This window comes from Mugil cephalus, chromosome 22, assembly GCF_022458985.1.
Source record: "Mugil cephalus isolate CIBA_MC_2020 chromosome 22, CIBA_Mcephalus_1.1, whole genome shotgun sequence".
Classification (NCBI taxonomy): domain Eukaryota; kingdom Metazoa; phylum Chordata; class Actinopteri; order Mugiliformes; family Mugilidae; genus Mugil; species Mugil cephalus.
The window spans coordinates 481,465-502,506 of record NC_061791.1 but is presented as its reverse complement, the minus strand read 5'-3'; the positions used below and the strand labels follow the sequence as shown (position 1 = coordinate 502,506).

At 43.4% G+C, this 21,042-nt stretch overlaps 2 protein-coding genes across 3 annotated transcripts in view; one reads left to right on the top strand and one right to left on the bottom strand.

The window, feature by feature from the left end:
- Positions 1–7,314: 7,314 nt before the first annotated feature.
- LOC125000142 (rho GTPase-activating protein 8-like) lies at positions 7,315–15,234 on the top strand. Its single transcript, XM_047575534.1, has 14 exons — positions 7,315–7,646; positions 9,957–10,072; positions 10,377–10,430; positions 11,821–11,961; positions 12,291–12,378; positions 12,618–12,749; positions 12,825–12,911; positions 13,148–13,246; positions 13,368–13,478; positions 13,566–13,639; positions 13,765–13,842; positions 14,061–14,189; positions 14,262–14,365; positions 14,903–15,234. The coding sequence occupies exons 3-14, from the start codon at positions 10,379–10,381 to the stop codon at positions 15,098–15,100; spliced, it is 1,293 nt and encodes a 430-aa protein (XP_047431490.1). The 5' UTR covers positions 7,315–7,646; positions 9,957–10,072; positions 10,377–10,378; the 3' UTR covers positions 15,101–15,234.
- Positions 15,235–15,817: 583 nt separating this feature from the next.
- The window catches only part of phf21b (PHD finger protein 21B), a 33,421-nt gene continuing 28,196 nt past the window's right edge, over positions 15,818–21,042 (bottom strand). For both annotated transcript variants that reach the window (XM_047575659.1, XM_047575660.1), the window contains exons 11-15: positions 20,834–20,856; positions 20,586–20,744; positions 20,411–20,477; positions 20,233–20,336; positions 15,818–18,796 (exon numbers count right to left, since the gene is read on the bottom strand). In XM_047575659.1, the coding sequence (XP_047431615.1) occupies positions 18,494–18,796; positions 20,233–20,336; positions 20,411–20,477; positions 20,586–20,744; positions 20,834–20,856 (656 nt within the window). In that variant the 3' untranslated portion in view covers positions 15,818–18,493. The remainder of the gene's footprint in view (positions 18,797–20,232; positions 20,337–20,410; positions 20,478–20,585; positions 20,745–20,833; positions 20,857–21,042) is intronic.

The window sequence follows — 21,042 nt, the reverse complement described above, 5'->3', positions numbered from 1 at the left end:
GAGTCTCCAGGTCTTTCAACATTTAAGAGATTCAGTGTTTCTTTATTATCATTTTCCCTGTTTTTCCTTCGCACAAAATGTACGGATTAAAAATCTAAATGAACAAAATGAGAAAGAAAAAAAATAGATTAAAACATTCTGATATAAAATCAAATAAATGAAATAAGCCGATATACAACATTTCTGAAACTGACAAACAACTTTAATTATTTAATTCTTCTTTTTATGCAACGTGTTGGAAATGTTGCCTCCGGTTCATATGATTAGTTTAGCCTCATTTTAAGGTACAAATAAAAACAAAGGTCATAAAACAACTGGATAAATCTTGGGAGTAATCTGAGATACTGGCGAGTAAACGCATTTTAACTGCTTTAGGAGTTTGGAATTTCATTGTTTTCTTGCTATTAAAAGCAAAACTTTCTATCTGCTCATCTGGAAACAAAGAAAATCTTACGGAGACGGTGCTAGAGACTGATGCTAATGGTGATGCTAGAGGTGATGCTAGAGACTGATGCTAGAGACTGATGCTAATGGTGATGCTAATGGTGATGCTAGAGACTGATGCTAATGGTGATGCTAGAGGTGATGCTAGAGACAATGCTAAAGGTGATGCTAGTGGCAATGTTAATAGTGATGCTAATAGTGATGATAATGGTGATGCTAGAGACAAATGCTAAAGGTGATGCTAAGAGCAATATGCTAAAGTTGATCTAGTGAGCAATGGTATCTAAGGTGATGCTAAGAATGCTAAGGAGATGCTAATGGGGATGCTAGAGGTGATGCTAATGTTGATACTAGAGGTGATGCTAGAGGAGATGCTAGAGGTGATGCTAGAGGTGATGCTATACTAAAAATAAAAATGAGATAAAAATAACAGCCCAGAATGAAATGTAATGGTGCTTATTAGAAACACATCATAAATTATTTAAACAGTAAATGAATGAGTGAATTGCCCCGTTCTCACTAAAGAATCTCTAAATATCTTTTTATTTAACAGCTGAAGGAATAAAGATCTTATGTAGCGACCTGAACATATGAGAATGAGTTTGATGACGGTTCGTTAGACTTTAGGTTTTTAATGACGAGCTTCTGTTTTTATGAGTAAACCTGGAGGTGGAACCATCCTGGCTCACGAGAGGCTCCTGGTCTATTTTTAGTGTTTCCTCGAGTGTATTTCAGGAGAAAGTATTCTGCTGTGGAAACGATCACAGACACCAGATGCTCATCCACAACACGAGTCCGTCTTTACACCTCGTAGGAGTAAATCCTCCTGAACCCGATCCAGGACAAAACCTTTAGCTGAAGCTGCAACAGTCCAAGAAACATTAATGTTTCGCTGAGCGACTGGTCCCCGACTGCTTCACTTCAACCCGAGAAACATCGTTGTGTTGCTGCTGTGTTTCATCTATAGACACATGTTCGTTAGTGTTTGTGGATTAAATCAGATCGTTATGTTATATGTGTCATCATACCATCCACAGCATCATCCTGTCACAGGCTGGTTTAATCTGCCATGTCACAAAGTAATAAAACAGAGCTAAAGCTAAGTTTATATTTTATCTTTATAGTCAGTTCATCATTTTTATCTTCTCAAAAAGTCTCTCACATGGTTGTTAGTGATGCAGAAAGAAACTGTGTCCACACTAGACAAGTCTCACATGTCCCAGGAACAGATGGACCATTAACCATGGTCACCAGTGGTTATGCTAAAGGTAATGCTAATGATGATGCAAGAAGCCATGCTAACGGTGATACTGAAAGTAAGGCTAATGATGATACTAGCAGTGATGCTAGAGGTGATGCTAATGATGATGCAAGAGGTAATGCTAATGGTGATACTAGAGCAATGCTAAAGGTAATGCTAACAATGATGCAAGAGGCGATGCTAATAGTGATGCTAGTCGTGATGCTAATGGCGATGCTAAGGCTAATGCGACCACATCTCTAGCTGGAAGCAGCACGACATAAATTCTAGGGTTAAAGTTTGTTAACATTCCAAAGAACATTAGCACCTAAAGCTAGCTCCATGCTAGGGTTAGCTTGCTAAGTATTTAGCTGCATATCATTTAAATATTTCAGTTTTTTGCTTTTATTCAGATAAAAACTAGTCACTGTTTCAGTTTCAGGCATTTTACAGTTTTATGTATTTTATTTATTTATTTTATTTTTCAGTGCAGCTCTTTGTGTTGCGTTTAATGCATGAATTAAAGTTCATTATTATAAATGAGCCAGATGTTAAAAGGCCTGAAACATCAGAGTATTAACGTTTAAAACCTGTTGCTCTGCAGACACTGAGCTGATGTTACTGAGGCTCTGAGCTCATGTGTGTTGCTCTTTGTGTAGCTGTAGTTGTGGATATAAACGGTGAAGCTGCAGCAGCGTTAGCTTCTCGGCGCTAAACGCTCGCTGTGTGTTCGCCCCTCAGGTGGAAACAAAGGCCGTTCTGTCCCGTCATGGCCGACAGGTGCTGAGACGAGCTGCCAACTGGAAGCAGGTCGGAGCTTTGGCAGCAACGCGGCTCTGGATGGAAAGAAACATAACGAGACACGGCTCTGCTGTTATTTCCTCATTCTACGTGTTGCTGCCTCTTCCTGAGTAAACAACATTAGGCCGGACACACCCTGCAGCTTGTTTCCTGTCAGCAATTACTGCAGAAAACAAGTAAATAAATAGAAAATCTAACTGTGCAGCTTCGTCTCCAGAGCTGAAACTAAAACGAGTCCAGTCCCAGGATCCAGAGGGTCCTCAAGGAAATATGAGGAGGGAAGGAAGGATGGTAGGATGGAAGGAAGGATAGAAGGATAGAAGGATGAAAGGAAGGAAGGAAGGATGAAAGGAAGGAAGCATGAAAGGAAGGAAAGAAGGATGGATAGAAGGATAAAAGGAAGGAAGGAAGGAAGGAAGGATGAAAGGAAAGAAGGATTGATATAAGGAATGAAGGAAGGAAGGATGGGTGGAAGGATGAAAGGAAGGAAGGGAAGAGAGAAGAAGAAGAAGATAATGAAGGAAGATGAAGTAAGGAAGATGGATGGAAGAGGATGATGAAGGAAGGAGAAGATGATGAAGGAAGGAAGGATGGAAGATGAAGAAGAAGGAGGAGGAAGAAGATGGATGATAGAGGAAGAAGGAAGAAGGAAGGATAGAAGGATGAAAGGAAGGAAGGATGAAAGGAAGGAAAGAAGGAGATAGAAGAAAAAGGAAGGAAGAAGATGAAAGAAAGAAGATTGATATAGAAGGAAGAAGAAGGATGGTGAAGGATGAAGGAAGGAGGAAAGAAGAAGGAAGGATAGATGAAGAAGATGAAGGAAGAAGAAGATGGTGAAGGATAAGAAGAGGAAGGAAGGAAGGATGGAGGAAGAAGAAGAAGATGGAAGGAAGGAAGAAGAGATGAAGAAGGAAGGAAGTGGATGAAGAAGAAGGAAGGATAGATGGAAGAAGGAAGAAGGATGGAAGAAGGAAGATGGAGGAAGGAAGAAGGAAGATGGAAAGAAGAAGGAAGGAAAGAAGGATGAGAAGAAGGAAGGATGAAGGAAGAGAGGATGGAAGAAGAAGGAAGGATGAGAAGGAAGAAGGAAGGAGGACGATAGAAGGAAAAGGAGGAGGAATGAGGATGAAGGAAGGAAGGATGGAAGGATAGTGAAGGAAGAAGAAGGAAGGAAGGAAGGAAGGAAGGAGAGGAAGGAAGAAGGAAGGAAGAAGGAAGGAAGGAAGGAAGAAGGGAAGAAGGAAGGAAGAAGGAAGAAGAAGGAAGATAGATGGAAGAAGGAAGGAAGAAGAAGGAAGTGAAAGGAAGGAAGGAAGGAAGAAGAAGGAAGGAAGGAAGGAAGAGAATGAAGAAGGAAGAAGAAGGAAGCAGGAAGGATAGGATGAAGTGAAGAAGGAGATGGAAGTACAGGTGAGGAGACGTGATAGGAAAGGCGTCGGAGAAGGACTGAGGAGAGAATAAGTGACATGAAGGATGCGTCCTTGAACTGATCAAATGTGTTTCAGTGAAAATCATGTTGATCTTCCAGCTTCATCCAGAGACGACGTGGAGCTACAGGGTCTTCATGTCCCTCTGTCCCTCTGGTCCAGGTCTCGTCTCCTGGTGTCAGATCTGTTAGTGGAGAAATAATGTGTCCAGATGAGACACTGATGCCGTCCATTAACGTCTCTATTGTCCTCTGAGGAACGTCCTGCTCCCGTGTTCCATCGTCCTCGTCTCCACTGATCATCATGAAGGAAACGTCTCCATGGCTTTGATAGATGGTCTGAGACGTCCCCCGTCCTCCACCTCACTGTCCTCCACCCTAACGTCCTCCACCCCACCGTCCTCCACCGTCCTCCACCGTCCTCCACCCCACCGTCCTCCACCTCACCGTCCTCCACCTCACTGTCCTCCACCGTCCTCCACCCCACCGTCCTCCACCTCACTGTCCTCCACCCTAACGTCCTCCACCCCACCGTCCTCCACCGTCCTCCACCCCACCGTCCTCCACCTCACTGTCCTCCACCCCACCGTCCTCCACCTCACTGTCCTCCACCCTAACGTCCTCCACCCCACCGTCCTCCACCGTCCTCCACCCCACTGTCCTCCACCTCACCGTCCTCCACCTCACCGTCCTCCACCCTAACGTCCTCCACCGTCCTCCACCCCACCGTCCTCCACCGTCCTCCACCGCACCGTCCTCCACCTCACCGTCCTCCACCCTAACGTCCTCCACCCCACCGTCCTCCACCCCACCGTCCTCCACCCCACTGTCCTCCACCTCACTGTCCTCCACCCCACCGTCCTCCACCTCACCATCCTCCACCCCACCGTCCTCCACCTCACCGTCCTCCACCTCACTGTCCTCCACCCTAACGTCCTCCACCTCACCGTCCTCCACCTCACCGTCCTCCACCTCACCGTCCTCCACCCTAACGTCCTCCACCTCACCGTCCTCCACCTCACCGTCCTCCACCTCACCGTCCTCCACCCTAACGTCCTCCACCTCACCGTCCTCCACCTCACCGTCCTCCACCTCACCGTCCTCCACCCCACCGTCCTCCACCTCACTGTCCTCCACCCTAACGTCCTCCACCTCACCGTCCTCCACCCAGCCGTCCATCATTGTCCCATCATCATCGATCACTGAGCTTTGCTGCCGTTATTGGACGTTAACAGGTCGCTGAGGTGAAGACACAGGAGGACAGAGGACAGAGGACAGTGGACAGAGGACAGTGGACAGTGGACGTTCTGGAGACAGACTGAGCTCAGTGAAAACATCACATACACGTAACTAAACCAAATATAATCCAGTTATGTCCTGATTATTATGTCGTCTCCTCACGGCTTCAGGATGAAGCAGAGACACAGATCTGGGCCTGAGGACGATTCGTCTCTTTCACCTCAGCCAGAAAAACTTTCCACCTTCAGCCGAGATGTGGAGGAAACTGGAGGAGAGTTGGCAGCGACGTCTCCGTGTGGGTTTAATGCTCAGAATAAAACTGACCTTCACCGGAGACGAGAGGACATGTTGCCTCCTCCACAGAGACGGAGACATTTTATTCATCCCTGGTCAAACACAATAACCAGGACTCTGGCTGCGTTATTAATAATTATTAATAATTATTAATAATTATTAATAATTATTAATAATTATTAATGAAGCAGCTCAGAGTGAAAACGCTGAAGACGACTCACGTGTTTTAAATCAGTTTCACTCACACAGAAACATCTGGTCCGTGTGGACGTGGACGTCCTGCTCCGACCGACTTAATAAACACCTGTTACTTCACAGCCGCACATGAAACTGAAAAACCAGTTGAACCAGGAAACTGCTCTGATCTGGATCTGGATCTAGATCTGCTGCCGTTATTGAAATAGGTGAAGAGGACAAACAGGACATGTTTGTCTTCAGTAGATGCTGCTGATGAATCTGAATCCAGAACCTCACGTCCTACAGCCTCAGCAGTTATTTAGTTTATATATATATATATATTTATATTTATATATATATATATATTTATATATATTTATATCTATATATCTATATTTATATCTATATATCTATGGGGGGAGTGCGTTCAGACTGTGTCTGATGTCTGATGCTGAGCTGGTTGTCGACCCCCCTCCTGCTGAGCTGAGACTTGGACCAAACCAGGACCCAGAGTTTAAAACCTGAATCAGTTAAGAGTCGAGTTGATTCTTCAGCTGATTATCAGAGAACAACACAACGATGCTGAGTCTCTGAGTGTGAGACGTTTCCTGGCCACATTATTAGGTACAGCTGTCCTGTTCTGATAAGTAGGTCTGTAAGTCCTGGTCCTGGTCCTGATGGGGGACTTTCAGGGCTTCAGGTCTGGACCTGGAGACGCTCTGAAGCAACGTTGACACCTGCTGGACAAAGACATGCAACACAGGACGAGTCTGAACGCAGCTCAGAGGAAGACCAGGACCAGGACCAGGACCAGGACCAGACCAGGACCAGGACCAGGACCAGGACCAGGACCAGACCAGGACCAGATCAGACCAGAACCAGAACCAGGACCAGACCAGGACCAGGACCAGGACCAGGACCAGGACCAGATCAGACCAGAACCAGAACCAGAACCAGATCAGACCAGGACCAGGACCAGAATCAGAACCGGTACATTAGGAAATGATCGGAGGGAATGAACTAAGGAAACGACTGAAGGAAACATGAGGATGTTTCAGGTTTGACAGACTGATAATAACCAGAAGAATCCAGTTTTATTTATTATTTGATGGAATCAAATTTGATTGGGATGAATGAATGATGAATGAATGATGGAGGGATGTTCTTCATTCTGAATGTTGTTTATTTCCTCCTCTCTTCCTATTTATAGTCAATTAAACACAATCTTTTATTGTGAAAAACTCTATTTTATTTATACTTAAATATGTAATATATGAATAATAATTAGTCTCAGTCTTAGTTGAGCCTGAGTGGTTTTATTTGTGAGACAGACGTGTTGTTGGATCCCAGCTCATCGTTATTCTCCATATTTGGGTCACATACTCCCAACGTACTTTCCTCATTTGCATAATCACAGAACACAACATCACGACGCTTCTATTTTTTCTCTCTTCATCCGTCCGCTGCTCCACGCGTGTTTTATTCACATTCATTGTCAGAATAAAAGCAGAGTTTTTATATATGAACAGTTTATCTTCAGAGGGAAGAAGCTGCTCTGAGCTGATAAGTAAAAGAAATAAATAAATAAAAGAATCTTTTCTAAATCATTATTCTGGTCCAGCAGCAAGAAAACTAACAGAAAATTAAAAAAAAAAAAAAAAAAAGTAAAGTTAAAAAAGACTAAAATCCAAATGTTGTGATCTAAAAGAATCTGATGAATTAATTACGTTATGACTTTATTTCACGTTTGATCCTGATGATCAGAACTGAAACAAAACAGCCGCGATAACAATGGAAATAGAATAATAAATAACTATGGATTAAATCTAATGAATGGATGAATGTTTAACTGGTCAAAGCTCAAAAATTCTAAATAAAACTAAATTATATCCGACACGTTTTAGCTGCTGATTCGTTCATGTGAAACATCAGAGGACCCAGAGTCGTGCCCTGAGGAACTCCACCCCCCAGAGCTACGTTATATAAGAAGACATCGCCCACAAGAGCCTGAACTTTCTCCTCATCGTGAGTTTATCACACATGACGCCTCAGCTTCTACGGTGACAGATGAAAGTTAAATTAGCCGCTGATCTGTGCTAATCCGTCCGAGCCGCTTTGTTTCCCTTCGCTCTGGTTCCATCCTCCATCGCGTCTTTGTTCGACCGTCGCTGGCTTCGCGCCAACAGGCTGAAGCTCCTTCTCTGAATATTCCCCCTCAGAGTCAGCGTCAGCTTTGCATCTGAATTTGTTTGTGAGTAAATCCTCCCCTCCAGGATTTATTCACTTTCTTTAGTCTGTCAGAATAAAAATTCACCCCTTTTCTCCCAAATATCTTCGATAGAGAAATAAAGACACAGGAGCTCATAGATGTTATAAGGTTCATATCTCACATGTGAACTTATTTCTAACAAAAATCAACATTTAAACTAAAGACTTTTCAGACGTTAGCCACTCGCTATGTGCTCTAGCTAGTTAGCATTCTGGACCACTTCTAATAAACTATTTAGCTGTAAAGGGTCAAATTATGTAATAAACCTGAAATATTCTGCTAAATATTATCTTATTCTTCCCACACAGTGAAAATGACCCAGAATGCAACATGATTTACAGCGTGTTACTGAAATGAATGAATGTGAAGCAACATAAACATTTAACATCTTCTCAGTTCACACGATTATCCTGCAGAACGTTATTCATGCTGCTGTTATTTAAATCTAATTTAAATCATAATGAAGCTCTGAAGACTCTAATAATAAGTTACAGTAAAAACTAATGGAGCTTTTGCAGCTTGTGTCCAGCAGGTGTCAGACTTTCACCGCTTTAATCTGACAATAAATTTAATCTCAAATAAAATGCAAATGTAAGATTTTGATTCATTTTATTCTGCTGGTTGAGTTGAGCCTCATAGAGATTCACACTGATTCTGATTCAGATTCAAAAGACTTTATTTGACGCTTTTAAAGAAGCAAAATAATAATAATAATATAAGAATAGAAAGAGTTTACAAAGTAAAGTGAATATAGTGTAAATGTTACTACAGAGGCCGTGTGTGTAATAAATGTGATAAATAATCAAAATAAAAAATAAAACCTAATGAAGTGGCTCCTGGAGCAGATTATTATTCCATATTTATTTTATTATTATTCTATATTTATTTTATTATTATTCTATATTTATTTTATTATTATATATTTATTTTATTCAGCAGTGGGAATGAATCAGTATTATTTTGTTGGGTTTCTCTGTTTTGTGTTATTCATTCTAATTACATTTTTTACTTTAAAATCTTTAATAAAACAAAAAAAAAAAAAAAAACAGAAATTAAATCAAATTTAAAGACTTTAAAGATCAAATGATTCAGTATTTTGTCTGAAACTAACCAGGATCTTCATGATATAAGCTTTAGTTAGTTTAGTTGTACCTGCCTGAGTTATTTTGTGTGTTTTTAAAGTGAGCAGAACAAATTAATCAGTAAATATTTTTTCCGTTGATTATATTTAAATGTTAATATTTGTTTAAAATGTTTAAATGCGCTTAAACAACGCGGAAGTTTGTTTCTTTATTCTCCGACAGCTTCTGAGCGATTCCTCTCTGAGCATGCGCAGTAGTGATGGGTAGTTCGGCTCTTTTCTGAGAACCGACTCTTTCGCAACGGCTCCCGAACGGCTCGTTATTTATTATTATTCTGAATATTTTAGCTAATAACACAGACGGTTCGTGAGTGGATGAGTTTTTCCTGGAGTCAATGTTTTAATGAGGAGAATAATAATCGTCTCTTTCTCTGCAGTTATTCTGTAATAAAACTTAATGTTTAATAGTTCAATAAAACTTTATCACTTTGTCCTACTTCCACTTTCACTTCACTGCATATTTTTGATGAGTTTAATATTTTTACTCTGCTGCTGCGTTACAGTGATTAAATGACCTGAGTCACTTCAGTGTCAAATTAAAGAACATTTCTACTTCTGCTCCAGTTACTTTTGTGTCTGAGTCTCTAGTTCTTCATCCGTGTCTGATCACATGGTTCAGCCATGAAAACAAAGTAAAAACTAAGTCCTGCCTCGTCCTCCTCTCACCAGACACAAACTAAAAGGGTTTATTTACTGTGTGTTTCATGTAAATTGAACCGTACGTTTTTGTTTTAGGTTTTACTACGACCTCATTCTTATTTTATTCTGATGTTCATGTTCTTTTGTATCTCGTGACTCTTGAACAGGTTCGTTTCTCTATGAACCAATAAACTGATCCTGGATCTTGAATGAACGAGTGAATGATAAAACCAGAGGAGTCGGTTCTCGCTCCGTGGGAATGACTCACTCTGCTGATTCACTACAGAGAATCGGCTCTTTTGCGCACGGCTCATCCCTCGCGCGCTCCCGGAGCGAACTGGAGGAAGTTTGGACCAACTTGTTCTCACCTGTCCCACTTCTGGCTCAAACCTGCGGCTTCAGGTGAGACTTTACCGAGTCCCGGCTCCTCAGCGGCTCCTCGCGGCTCCGGTACCGGGTCCCGGAGGGAGGAGGTTCCGACCGGAGGAGAATTCACCGAATTTTTATGTTACACGCTGTTTTTTTGTGGAGTTAATCAAACCGCTCAGGTGTTTGTTGGCTAATATGCTAAATGTAGCTTTATTGGTGTTAGCTGCTGGAGGTTAGCCGAGGCTAACACTCGTTCATGAGAATCAGCTGTTCATCAGAATCAGCTGTTCATGAGTTTCATTAGAGGAACGTGACTAAATGTTTTCTCCTCCTGCAGAGATGAACTCCTCCATGAACTCCTCCTCACACCTGGAGCAGCTGGCGGAGCGAGGTGAGTTCAAGAACAACCAGTTATTTAAGAGGAGGAGGAGAAGGGGGGGTTATATCTATATATATATCTATATATAGATAGATATATAGATAGATAGATAGATAGATATAACATTGTTTTATAATAATAATAATCTAGGGTCAGACTCTGAGGATGAGATGAGACTTGTTCTTCTTTTACCTCTTTTCCTTTATCATCTTCTTTTCTTCTTCTTCCCACTTTTCTTTTCATTGTCACTTCTTCTCCTCTGTCTTATTCTCTTCCTCCTCCTCATCTTTCCTCTCCTCCTTCTTATACCTCCTTTATAGTTTAGTTTTGTCCTGCTCTGGTGTTTTCATAGTTGTACATTTAAAATGAAGGAGCAGGAGAAGCAGTGAACTAGAAGATGATTTTTTATAAATGATTTTTTCCGTCTCATGAGTTTAAACGTCAGAATGTCTTTGTCTTTTGTCTCTGGTTTATTTGATCCTCTGATTTATTTAAAGATTTAATGATCAGGTTGTAAACTGGTTCCAGAGCAGAGATGGTTTGTGTTTGTGTTTGTGTTTGTTTCGTGGTGTAAAGCAGATGTGAGGAGGTGAACATGAGTCTCGTTAATGATCAACTCGTTCAGAACAAACCAACGTGTCAAATGAAAAGTGTTTGAATCGTGTGGAGTTTCTCTGTGACTCTTCGCTCCAGGAGCAGAGACTGTTTCCTGTGACTGTTGATCTGAACCAAAGAGTGTTTGTTCTTCAGTTTCCGTCTCTTATCAGCGACTGTGTTTATCACCAAACTTCCTCTGAGACAAACTTTAAATATTTAGAGTTTCCACCCAGTTCACTGGCTCCACCATCACAGGCGATAAGGAAGTCATTAGACCAGGGGGAGGAGCCTAACCATCACTAGTTTATGTGTTTGTAGTGCGTCATCCATGTTTGTAGTCCTTTATCCATGTTTGTAGTCCGTTATCCATTTATATGATCTCTGGTCTGAACTCATTCCTCCTTTAAACCGTCCAGGAGGAGGAGGAGGAGGAGGAGGAGTCCTCTCTGTCTGCCAATAACAACAACAACAATAATAATAAAAATAAAAATAACAACAACAACAACAACAACAACAATAATAATAAAAATAAAAATAACAACAACAACAACAACAACAATAATAATAAAAATAACAACAACAACAATAATAATAAAAATAACAACAACAACAACAACAACAATAATAACAACAATAATAACAACAATAATAATAATAACAACAACAACAACAATAATAACAACAATAATAATAATAACAACATCACATAAAAAGAAAAAAGACACAAAAATAAAAATAATAAAAGATTAATATCAGAAACAAACTTGTTTAAAGATAAAATCAATCTCCTGCTTTAATGTGACAGAACTTCAACAGAATGAAGACAGAAACGTCCCCGAGGCTCCATCAGGTCCTCAGACCTCCACCTCCAGCCCGGACCCGTCCCACCTGGACCCGTCCCACCCGTTCTACGACGTGGCCCGACACGGCATCATCCAGGTCTCAGGTCAGTCACAACGTCCAACTAAAGACATGAAGGTTTTATACTAAACCTGATCCCTGCAGCATCAGAGCTGCTGCTGCTTTAATGGAGCCAGAGAAAATAATGAAAATAATAATAATAATAATAATAATAATAAGACAGTAGATGTTTCCTTTACTGGACACAGTCAATCACTGGTTCTTATTTATGTCTCAGATCATAAACTCATTTAAATATTAGTCACAGACTCAGTTTTTCATTTAAAAGTTTGTTCTTGTTTTGATTATTTTTTTCTGTCTTTTTAAATAAATATAAACATCTTTAATGTGTTAAAGTGTCTGTTTCTTCTTCAGGTGACGACAACTACGGCAGGAAGTTAATCACCTTCAGCAGCTGTTGCCTCCCTCCGTCTCATCAGCTCGATCATCGACGTCTGCTGGAGTACGAGACCCTCTTGTCTGGTCCAGTCCTGCTTAGGTCCCGGTCTAGGTCCTAGCCTCGGCCTAGGCCTGTCCCTGGTCCGGCCTAGGTCTGTCCTGTCCCGCCCTGTCCGGTCCGCCTAGTCTGCTAGTCCTAGCCTGGTCCTAGGTCCTGGTCCTAGGTCTAGGTCCTGGTCCTAGGTCCTGGTCCAGGTCCAGGTCCTGGTCCTGTGTTTGACGTCCAGTTGTTGTGTCCTGCAGGTACCTGAAGTTCACTCTGGACCAGTACGTGGAGATGGACTACATCCTGGTTTACTTCCATCACGGTCTGAGCAGCAGAAACAAACCGTCGGTCAAATGGTTACGAGAAGCTTATAACGAGTTCGACCGCAAGTACGGACGCACATAAAGTCTGGACCTGGAAATATCAGACTGAACGAATGAATGAAATGTGACGCGTCTCCACAGATACAAGAAGAACCTGAAGACTCTGTACGTGGTTCATCCAACAAACTTCATCAGGATCATCTGGAACATCTTCAAACCTCTGATCAGGTACAAACGCCCGACATCTTCTTCTTCTACGCTCCTATTCCCACTCACACCTTCTTCTTCTACTCTTCTATTACCAGTCACATCTTCTTCTTCTACTCTTCTATTACCTGTCACACCTTCTTCTTCTACGCTCCTATTCCTGTCACACCTTCTTCTTCTACTCTATTACCTGTCACACCTTCTTTGTTGGTGTTGTTTCTCTTCACTCTTTTCTTCCTCTGTGGTTTTGTGTGCAGTCATAAGTTCGGACAGAAGCTGATGTATGTGAACTATCTGGCTGAACTGAAGGATCATCTGAACTATGAGCAGCTCATCATCCCTCCTCCCGTCCTCAGGTTCTTCCTCTTCTTCTTCTTCTCTGGTTCTGTTCTCGTAGCGTTCAGGTTCTGTAGTAAAACGTTAGTGTGAAGGTTCCTTTATTTAAATTAACAAACTGTCATGTGACCTGTTCCTCAGACATGATGAGAAGCTACGAGCCGACCAATCAGGAGCCCCCCGCCCCCCCGTCAACAAACCCCCCCCTCGACCACCTCTGCCCACCCAGCAGTTTGGAGTCAGTCTGCAGTAGTGAGTTACCCCCCCCCCCCCCCCCCCCCTCCATCTACCCCCCCATTAAACCCCCCCACCATTAACCAACCTCCTGTTTCCTCTCAGCATCAGAGAGAAGAACCGAGGAGCCGTGATTCCTCCGGTCGTTTCTCAGACGGTTTCCTTCCTCAAGCAGAACGGTGACCTTCATCTTCATCATCTTCATCTTCATCATCCTCCTCTTCATCATCTTCATCTTCATCATCCTCCTCCTCCTCCTGATGAAGGTGTCTCTCAGGTCTCTGACGTCCTCCTTCTGTTTCAGGTCTGAGGACAGAGGGACTCTTCAGACGCTCGGTCCGAGTCCAGATCATCAAGGACGTTCAGAAACTCTACAACCTGGGTGAGAGACATCGGCCTCCTCCTGCTCCTCCTGCTCCTGCTCCTCCTCCTCCTGCTCCTCCTCCTGCTGCTGCTGCTCCTCCTCCTCCTCCTCTAGCTCCTCATCTTCTTCTTCTTCTTCATCAGGTTTTTGGCTCCGTTTCTTCTTCTTCTTTGGTTTTATTCTGCGTTTCTTCTTCTTCTTTGGTGTTGTTGTGATCAGCTGTGTTGTGGTTCCAGGGAAACCCGTGGACTTCGCTCAGTACCAGGACGTCCACGTTCCTGCCGTGATCCTGAAGACGTTCCTCAGAGAACTTCCTGAGCCTCTTCTCACCTTCAGGGTCTATAACCAGGTCCAGGAGATCCTCAGTGAGTCTTCATCATCTCCTTCACCTTCATCATCAGGTTACAGGGCCTAACAGCTGTGATCTACCTGTCCAGGTGTGAACAGCAGTCTGAGGGTGACCAGGTGTAAACAGATCATGGAGAGTCTCCCTGAACACAACTTCATCGTAGCCAAATACCTGCTGAGCTTCCTCCACATGGTACGACCCCGATCCACGCTTCACTTCCTGTTCACACCAAACCTGGTCTCACCTGGTCTCACCTGGTCTCACCTGGACCAGCTTTAACTCACCTGGTCTTAACTCCAGGGAGGATTAGAATAGAAAAAGCCTCCGTTTGTTCCACAGTGGGAAAGTTTGAAACATCACAGATACAGAAACGTAACAAGAATAAAAAATAAGATTAAAGAACTGTAATAGAATCAAACAGAACAAAGTACAAAGTTCTGACAAATATACAAACAGGAATGAACTGAATTAGTTCTGTATTAAAACACATTTAAAACAAAATAATCAGGTTTGTTTTTTCTAAATCTTCATTTAACTCATAAAGTTTTCATTTCAGAATTAAAACCTTTGAGGCTGATTTTCTGCAGCGTCGCTGTTTTTTTAAATATATTTTATTTTGGACATGAAGCTAATTTCATCTGATGATGAACCACTGAGGACACCTTCAGGTCAACCAGGGAACTACATCTACATCTGATCAGCTGTTGTCTCCTTGTCTCCTTGTCTCAGGTGTCCCAGGAGAGCATCGCCAACAAGATGAGTGCGTCCAACTTGTCCTGTGTGTTTGGTGTGAACCTGGTTTGGCCTCGTCACTCGTCCATTTCTCTGTCGGCTCTGACGCCGCTGAACATCTTCACCGAGATCCTCATCGAACATTTCCCCACCGTCTTCGGCTCCCGCTGCCCCCCCGGCCAGGTAACACCCTGACTCCGCCCCCCCGCCCAGGTAACACCCTGACTCCGCCCCCCCGGTCAGGTAACACCCTGACTCCGCCCCTCTATGCCCCCACCCAGGTAACACCCTGACTCTGCCCCCTGTCTGCCCAGGTAACACCCTGACTCCGCCCCTCAAGGTAACACCCTGACTCCGCCCCCTCTTGCCCCACCCTGACTCCGCCCCTCTATGCCCCCACCCAGGTAACACCCTGACTCTGCCCCCTGTCTGCCCAGGTAACACCCTGACTCCGCCCCCTGCCCCGCCCCTCACTCCTCTGGGGATGGACCTTCTCTCAGGAGACGGATCCGTCTTCAGACAGAGACGATTGGACGCATTTAAAGACAGATTTATTTTTTATATATATTTTTATATTTAATTTGTTTGTTGTAAAACTTTTATATAAAATGTTCTTTGAGGTTTTTGCACATTTTCAATTATATTGTTTTGGATTCGTTTTAAAACACTAAAAAGAAACTGGACGAACCAGTTTATAAAATATTTACTGATAAAATGAATAATTATAATAATAATAAGCAGCTTCTGGTTCAATAAATTAAATAAAGTCTTTATTCAACTCAACTTTCTGTTTCTGCATTAAACTTTAAATATGAACTCAGAGGGAGGGGGGACGGGTGGGGGGGAGGGAGGGGAGGGAGGGGAGGGAGGATCAGCTGATGGTGAATAAAAACAAACCCTGGAATCGACTCGTTAGTTGTTGAACTTTGTTTATTAATGATTCATTTTTTGTAAGAACTTGGTACAAAAGGGTGAGACTACTTTCCTCCTTCCTTCACCTCGGTCGGTTTAATGCATCGTAAAGAAAAAGAAACTACGTTGGCATATTTATTTAAGACAAACACGTTCCTATACAGCACTACCCACTGGACACACACTTCAGTCCCACTCACACCAGCGCCTCCTTGTGGCAAAAGAACATCAACGTTAAGCTAGAGTCAGGATGTAGAACTGGAACCATGGAGAACCCAACGTTCTCCTCCTCCTCCTCCTCTTTTATTCATTTCTTTATTTTTTTGCTCCTTGATAAAAGAATATAAAAATGTTTCTTCTTTTTTGTTCAAATGTCGTGTCGTGTATTAAAATAGATCTGTTTACTGCACAGTTTCTCCCGGAGAAGATTTGTAGAAACGGATGAAGAGATGGAGGGAGGAGGGAGGAGGGGGGGATTTATTTAAAGGGGGGGTCTGTTATTTTCCTTCTGTTTTCTGGAGGCAGCGATATGAACTCGATATGCATCACATGGCACATTCAGCTTCATCTGATCATGACTGGATTCGTTTTAAAAGGCAAAGTCTGTTTAAACGTGATAGACGGGTTTGATCCGGGGGGCGGGGCATGGAGGGGGCGGGGCATGGAGGGGGCGGGGCCAAACCAACGAGACTAAACATGATCAATGATTCATCTGGTACCGTCACATTTAAATGATCCTAATTAATGATTTAACTCAAACGAACCCCGGAATCTGAATGAAGACGTGTTTAAACGGTTTCATATCGTCTCTTATTCTTGTTCAACATTTGGTATAAAAGTTTATTATCTAGAAGAAGAACATTTATTATTTCTGTGTCTGTTGTTATTATCATTATTATTATTGTGGTGGATTTAAATGAACGTTAGCATCCAGGCGTTAGCTACGTAGCTTCATGTTTTTTTAAAAAGTTTCTGTTCGTGACGTTTGTTTGAGTTTAGTCTCGATGGTGAAGAACCAGCCTCCCTCCTCTGTTACAGACGAGTCAGCGCCCGTCTGTCCTGCGCGCCCTGAACGCCTCCTCCTCTACAGTGAATGAATCAGGACGTTTTATTCTGTTTCTTTTTTCTTCAACGCGTTTGTAGCAGCCGAGCGTTGAACCTGAACGCGTCCGGTCCGACTTTAAATCGAGTGTTTTTGTCGTATTGCTCGTCTGGATGTGACCTGATATGACTCAAACTAAACCAGAACCAGAACCAGAACCACCTCCTCTCAGTCTGAACGCTTCTTTCTGCTCCTGATAAAAGGCGTTTATTCTTTTTTATTCTTTCCGACCGTTTGTTCATGTTTGTGCATCAGAAACCTGCACCTGGACCGACAGGTGACAACAGGTCAAAGAAAACCTACGCGACACTAAAATGGAACCTCTCTGGACCAGCAGGAAGACTAGTGAGACACGAGGAGCCGGACCAGAACCAGGACCGGGTCTGGACCGGCTCCAGCGACAGTCAGAGTTGTTGCAGTTTGACAGAGTCGTCCCATTTCTGATTCATTTAAAAACTAAAAATACAAAATAATAATTAGACGCAACAAAGAGCAGAACCTGGACGTGTTTGTACTTGAGGCAGTGTTCATGTGTTCATGTGTTCATGTGTCGGATTAAAAACATAGAAAAGAGGCGGGGACGGGGGGGGGGGGGGGCTCGACCCCCCAGCACAGACACACAGACGAAGGTTTTTGGCATATTTGTCCTGGTTAAAGGGGGAAAGGACGGAGAGAGGACGAGTGCAGCTGGAACTAAGGACGCTCCTTTAAACACGTCCTGTGATGGAAGCAAAACCACCTGAAGCCCCGCCCACAAACAGCTGATTGGCTCCGGCTAAACTAGCTTCACGGCTAACGGCTAAACTCTTCCTGCTCCACTAGTGTTTGTTTCCATCACAGAAACTTAAAGGAGGCGTCTCGGCTTCAGAGGTGTGACTCCGTAAAGTTAAAAACCGAACAAACCCGCGATGATGATGATGATGATGATGATGAAGATAATAATACAGCGTATGTACAGTGACCCCTCGAATACTCCAACATTTATCAACAGGCATCAGCATGAAAATACTAAAATCTCCACTAGAAATGCTAATTTCTGTACTTTTTTTTTATCTTAAATACTTTTTTTCTTTGACTTCTTCTTTAACTCTATTAATACTGAAAAAAGTTACTCTCTGTTTTTGTTTGAAGGCTCGTATGCGTTCACATACACGATGAAAAAACATTTCCTGAATTCTTATGGCAAAAAACATTGTTCGCAGGAGAATGAGAACAAACATCTACTCGATATATCGTCGCTGTACATCTACCTACGCTCGCTCTCAACGCACCACAACAATTAGACCTGGCTTTAAAAAAGGGAAACATCTGGTGGAGCAGCGCTGCTAACGCCGCTAACGCCGCTAACGCCGCTAACGCCGCTAACGCCGCCGCTAACTTCTTGTAATAAATACATTAAGGCCAAGAATAAATAGAAAAGAACTTAAAAAAAGAAATCTCGTAAGCACTGTAGGTGTTGGGTTTAAAAAATACTTGAATCGAGTGGAGCCTCTCGCTTCGTCCCGATCGATGGGTGGAAAAGATCATGGCTGCCCTAAGAACTCGGTTTGGGGGGCGGGGCTGAGTGGGCGGGGCTAGTTGTTGGCGTCGTCCTGGCTGTGGGCGTGGCTCGTCTGCAGGGTGGTGGTGGTGGTGGAGGAGGGGCCTGGGCCGGAGGCGGCGCTGCTGCTGCTGCTGCTGCTGCTGCTGCTGGGGGGGGGTTTGGTCCAGGGCGGGGGGAGCAGGGAGGAGGCGGCGGCGATGGTGGCGGTGGTCGTCATGGTGACCTGGATGAGCTGCTCCCGTTGGATGAGCTTGATGAGAGACTTGAGGCGGTCGAGTGAAGCTGTGGCGTCTCTCTGGCGACCCAGGAGGCGCTCCCTCACCTCCAGACATTGCTGCAGGAAACAGGAGGGCAACTTCCTGTTAGCTTTAAGGTAGCTGCTAGCGCTAAAGTAGCTGTTAGCTTTAAGGTAGCTGCTAGCGCTAAAGTAGCTGTTAGCTTTAAGGTAGCTGCTAGCGCTAAAGTGGCTGGTAGCTTTAAAGCAGCTGGTAGCGCTAAAGTAGCTGTTAGCACTGAAGTAGCTGTTAGCTTTAAAGTAGCTAGTAGCATTAAAGTAGCTGCTAGCATTAAAGTAGCTGGGAGCTATAAGATAGCTGTTCTTGTTAAATTAGCGTTAAAGTAGCTGCTAGCTTTAAGATAGCTGTTAGCGTTAAAGTAGCTGCTAGCGTTAAAGTAGCTGTTAGCTTTAAGTAGCTGCTAGCAATAAAGTAGCTGGGAGCTATAAGATAGCTGTTCTTGTTAAATTAGCGTTAAAGTAGCTGCTAGCTTTAAGATAGCTGTTAGTGTTAAAGTAGCTGTTAGCATTAAAGTAGCTGCTAGCTTTAAGATAGCTGTTAGCTTTGGCAGCTATTAGCTTTAAAATAGTTGTTAACTATAAGACAGCTGTTGGCGTTAAAGTAGCTGTTAGCGTTAAAGTAGCTGCTAGTGTTAAAGTAGCTGTTGCCGTTAAAGTAGCTGTTAGCGTTAAAGTAGCTGTTAGCATTAAAGAAGCTGCTAGTGTTAAAGTAGCTGCTAGCTTTAAAGTAGCTGTTAACTATAAGACAGCTGTTGGCATTAAAGTAGCTGCTAGAGTTAAAGTAGCTGTTGGCGTTAAAGAAGCTGTTAGCATTAAAGTAGCTGCTAGCTTTAAAGTAGCTGCTAGCTTTAAAGTAGCTAGTAGCATTAAAGTAGCTGCTAGCATTAAAGTAGCTGGGAGCTATAAGATAGCTGTTCTTGTTAAATTAGCGTTAAAGTAGCTGCTAGCTTTAAGATAGCTGTTAGCGTTAAAGTAGCTGCTAGCGTTAAAGTAGCTGTTAGCTTTAAGTAGCTGCTAGCAATAAAGTAGCTGGGAGCTATAAGATAGCTGTTCTTGTTAAATTAGCGTTAAAGTAGCTGCTAGCTTTAAGATAGCTGTTAGTGTTAAAGTAGCTGTTAGCTTTAAAGTAGCTGCTAGCTTTAAGATAGCTGTTAGCTTTGGCAGCTATTAGCTTTAAAATAGTTGTTAACTATAAGACAGCTGTTGGCGTTAAAGTAGCTGTTAGCGTTAAGTAGCTGCTAGTGTTAAGTAGCTGTTGCCGTTAAAGTAGCTGTTAGCGTTAAAGTAGCTGTTAGCATTAAAGAAGCTGCTAGTGTTAAAGTAGCTGCTAGCTTTAAAGTAGCTGTTAACTATAAGACAGCTGTTGGCATTAAAGTAGCTGCTAGTGTTAAAGTAGCTGTTAGCGTTAAAGTAGCTGCTAGTGTTAAAGTAGCTGCTAGCTTTAAAGTAGCTGCTAGCGTCTGAGTGTCGTGTACTTTGAGCGTCTGGTTGAGCTTCTCGTCCTGCTCCTCCAGGTGACCACACTCCTTCTTCAGCTCGTTGTTTCTCCTCAGCAGTCGTCTCTTCTCCTCCTCCCTCACTAGAAACAGAAGAAGCTGCTTTAACACAAACGTCTGACGTGTCATCGGTTGGTTCGTGGACTCGGTTTCTTACCCGTCTTGTGTGTAACGTAGGACTGGACGAAGTTCTGAGGCCACGACATGTTCTCCTTGTTCAGAACCTGCAGAACACAAACCAAACCCTTTAGTTCTTGGTCTTTAGCTGTGATTAGCAGCCTGACGCCTCCTGACGCCTCCTGACGCCTCCTGACGCCTCCTGGAGCTCCTACCTTCTTCTGGCACTTGGGGCAGTACCAGGGGCCTCTGGGGGGGGTTTTGAGGGGCGGGTGGAGGCAGTTGGGGTGGAAGGCCCGGGGGCAGTTGTGGCAGGGCTGCAGCTCTCCGTCCTCCTTACAGATGGCACAGTGGTCGTCATGCTCCACGTCCTCCTGACAACACACAGGACTCAGCGTCAGTTCAGGCGCATGGAGGCGTTTAGCGGCGTTTAGCTTAGCGGTTTAGGCGTCATGTGACCTACCTTCCAGCAGAAATCCTCAGAGTCTAGCGTGTAAATGGAAGCAGAGCAGAGGTTAGTGGCAGGTTAGAGCTGAAGCCGTGCAGGAGTTTCAATGTTTGGAGTCACACGGTGACTGGACTCGTTCAGTCTGATCCTGAGCTCAGGTTTTAAGGAGCGACATGAATCCTGACATGTAGCATGTGCTCTCAATGAAAGTTAGCTTAGCATTG

Excerpts from the sequence above, each read along its gene's own strand:
- LOC125000142 (XM_047575534.1), top strand. The coding sequence starts at position 10,379 with ATGAACTCCTCCATGAACTCCTCCTCACACCTGGAGCAGCTGGCGGAG. Across the intron at positions 12,750-12,824 it reads TATAACGAGTTCGACCGCAA|ATACAAGAAGAACCTGAAGA; the intron begins GTACGGACGCAC and ends GCGTCTCCACAG. Across the intron at positions 13,843-14,060 it reads TCAGAAACTCTACAACCTGG|GGAAACCCGTGGACTTCGCT; the intron begins GTGAGAGACATC and ends TTGTGGTTCCAG.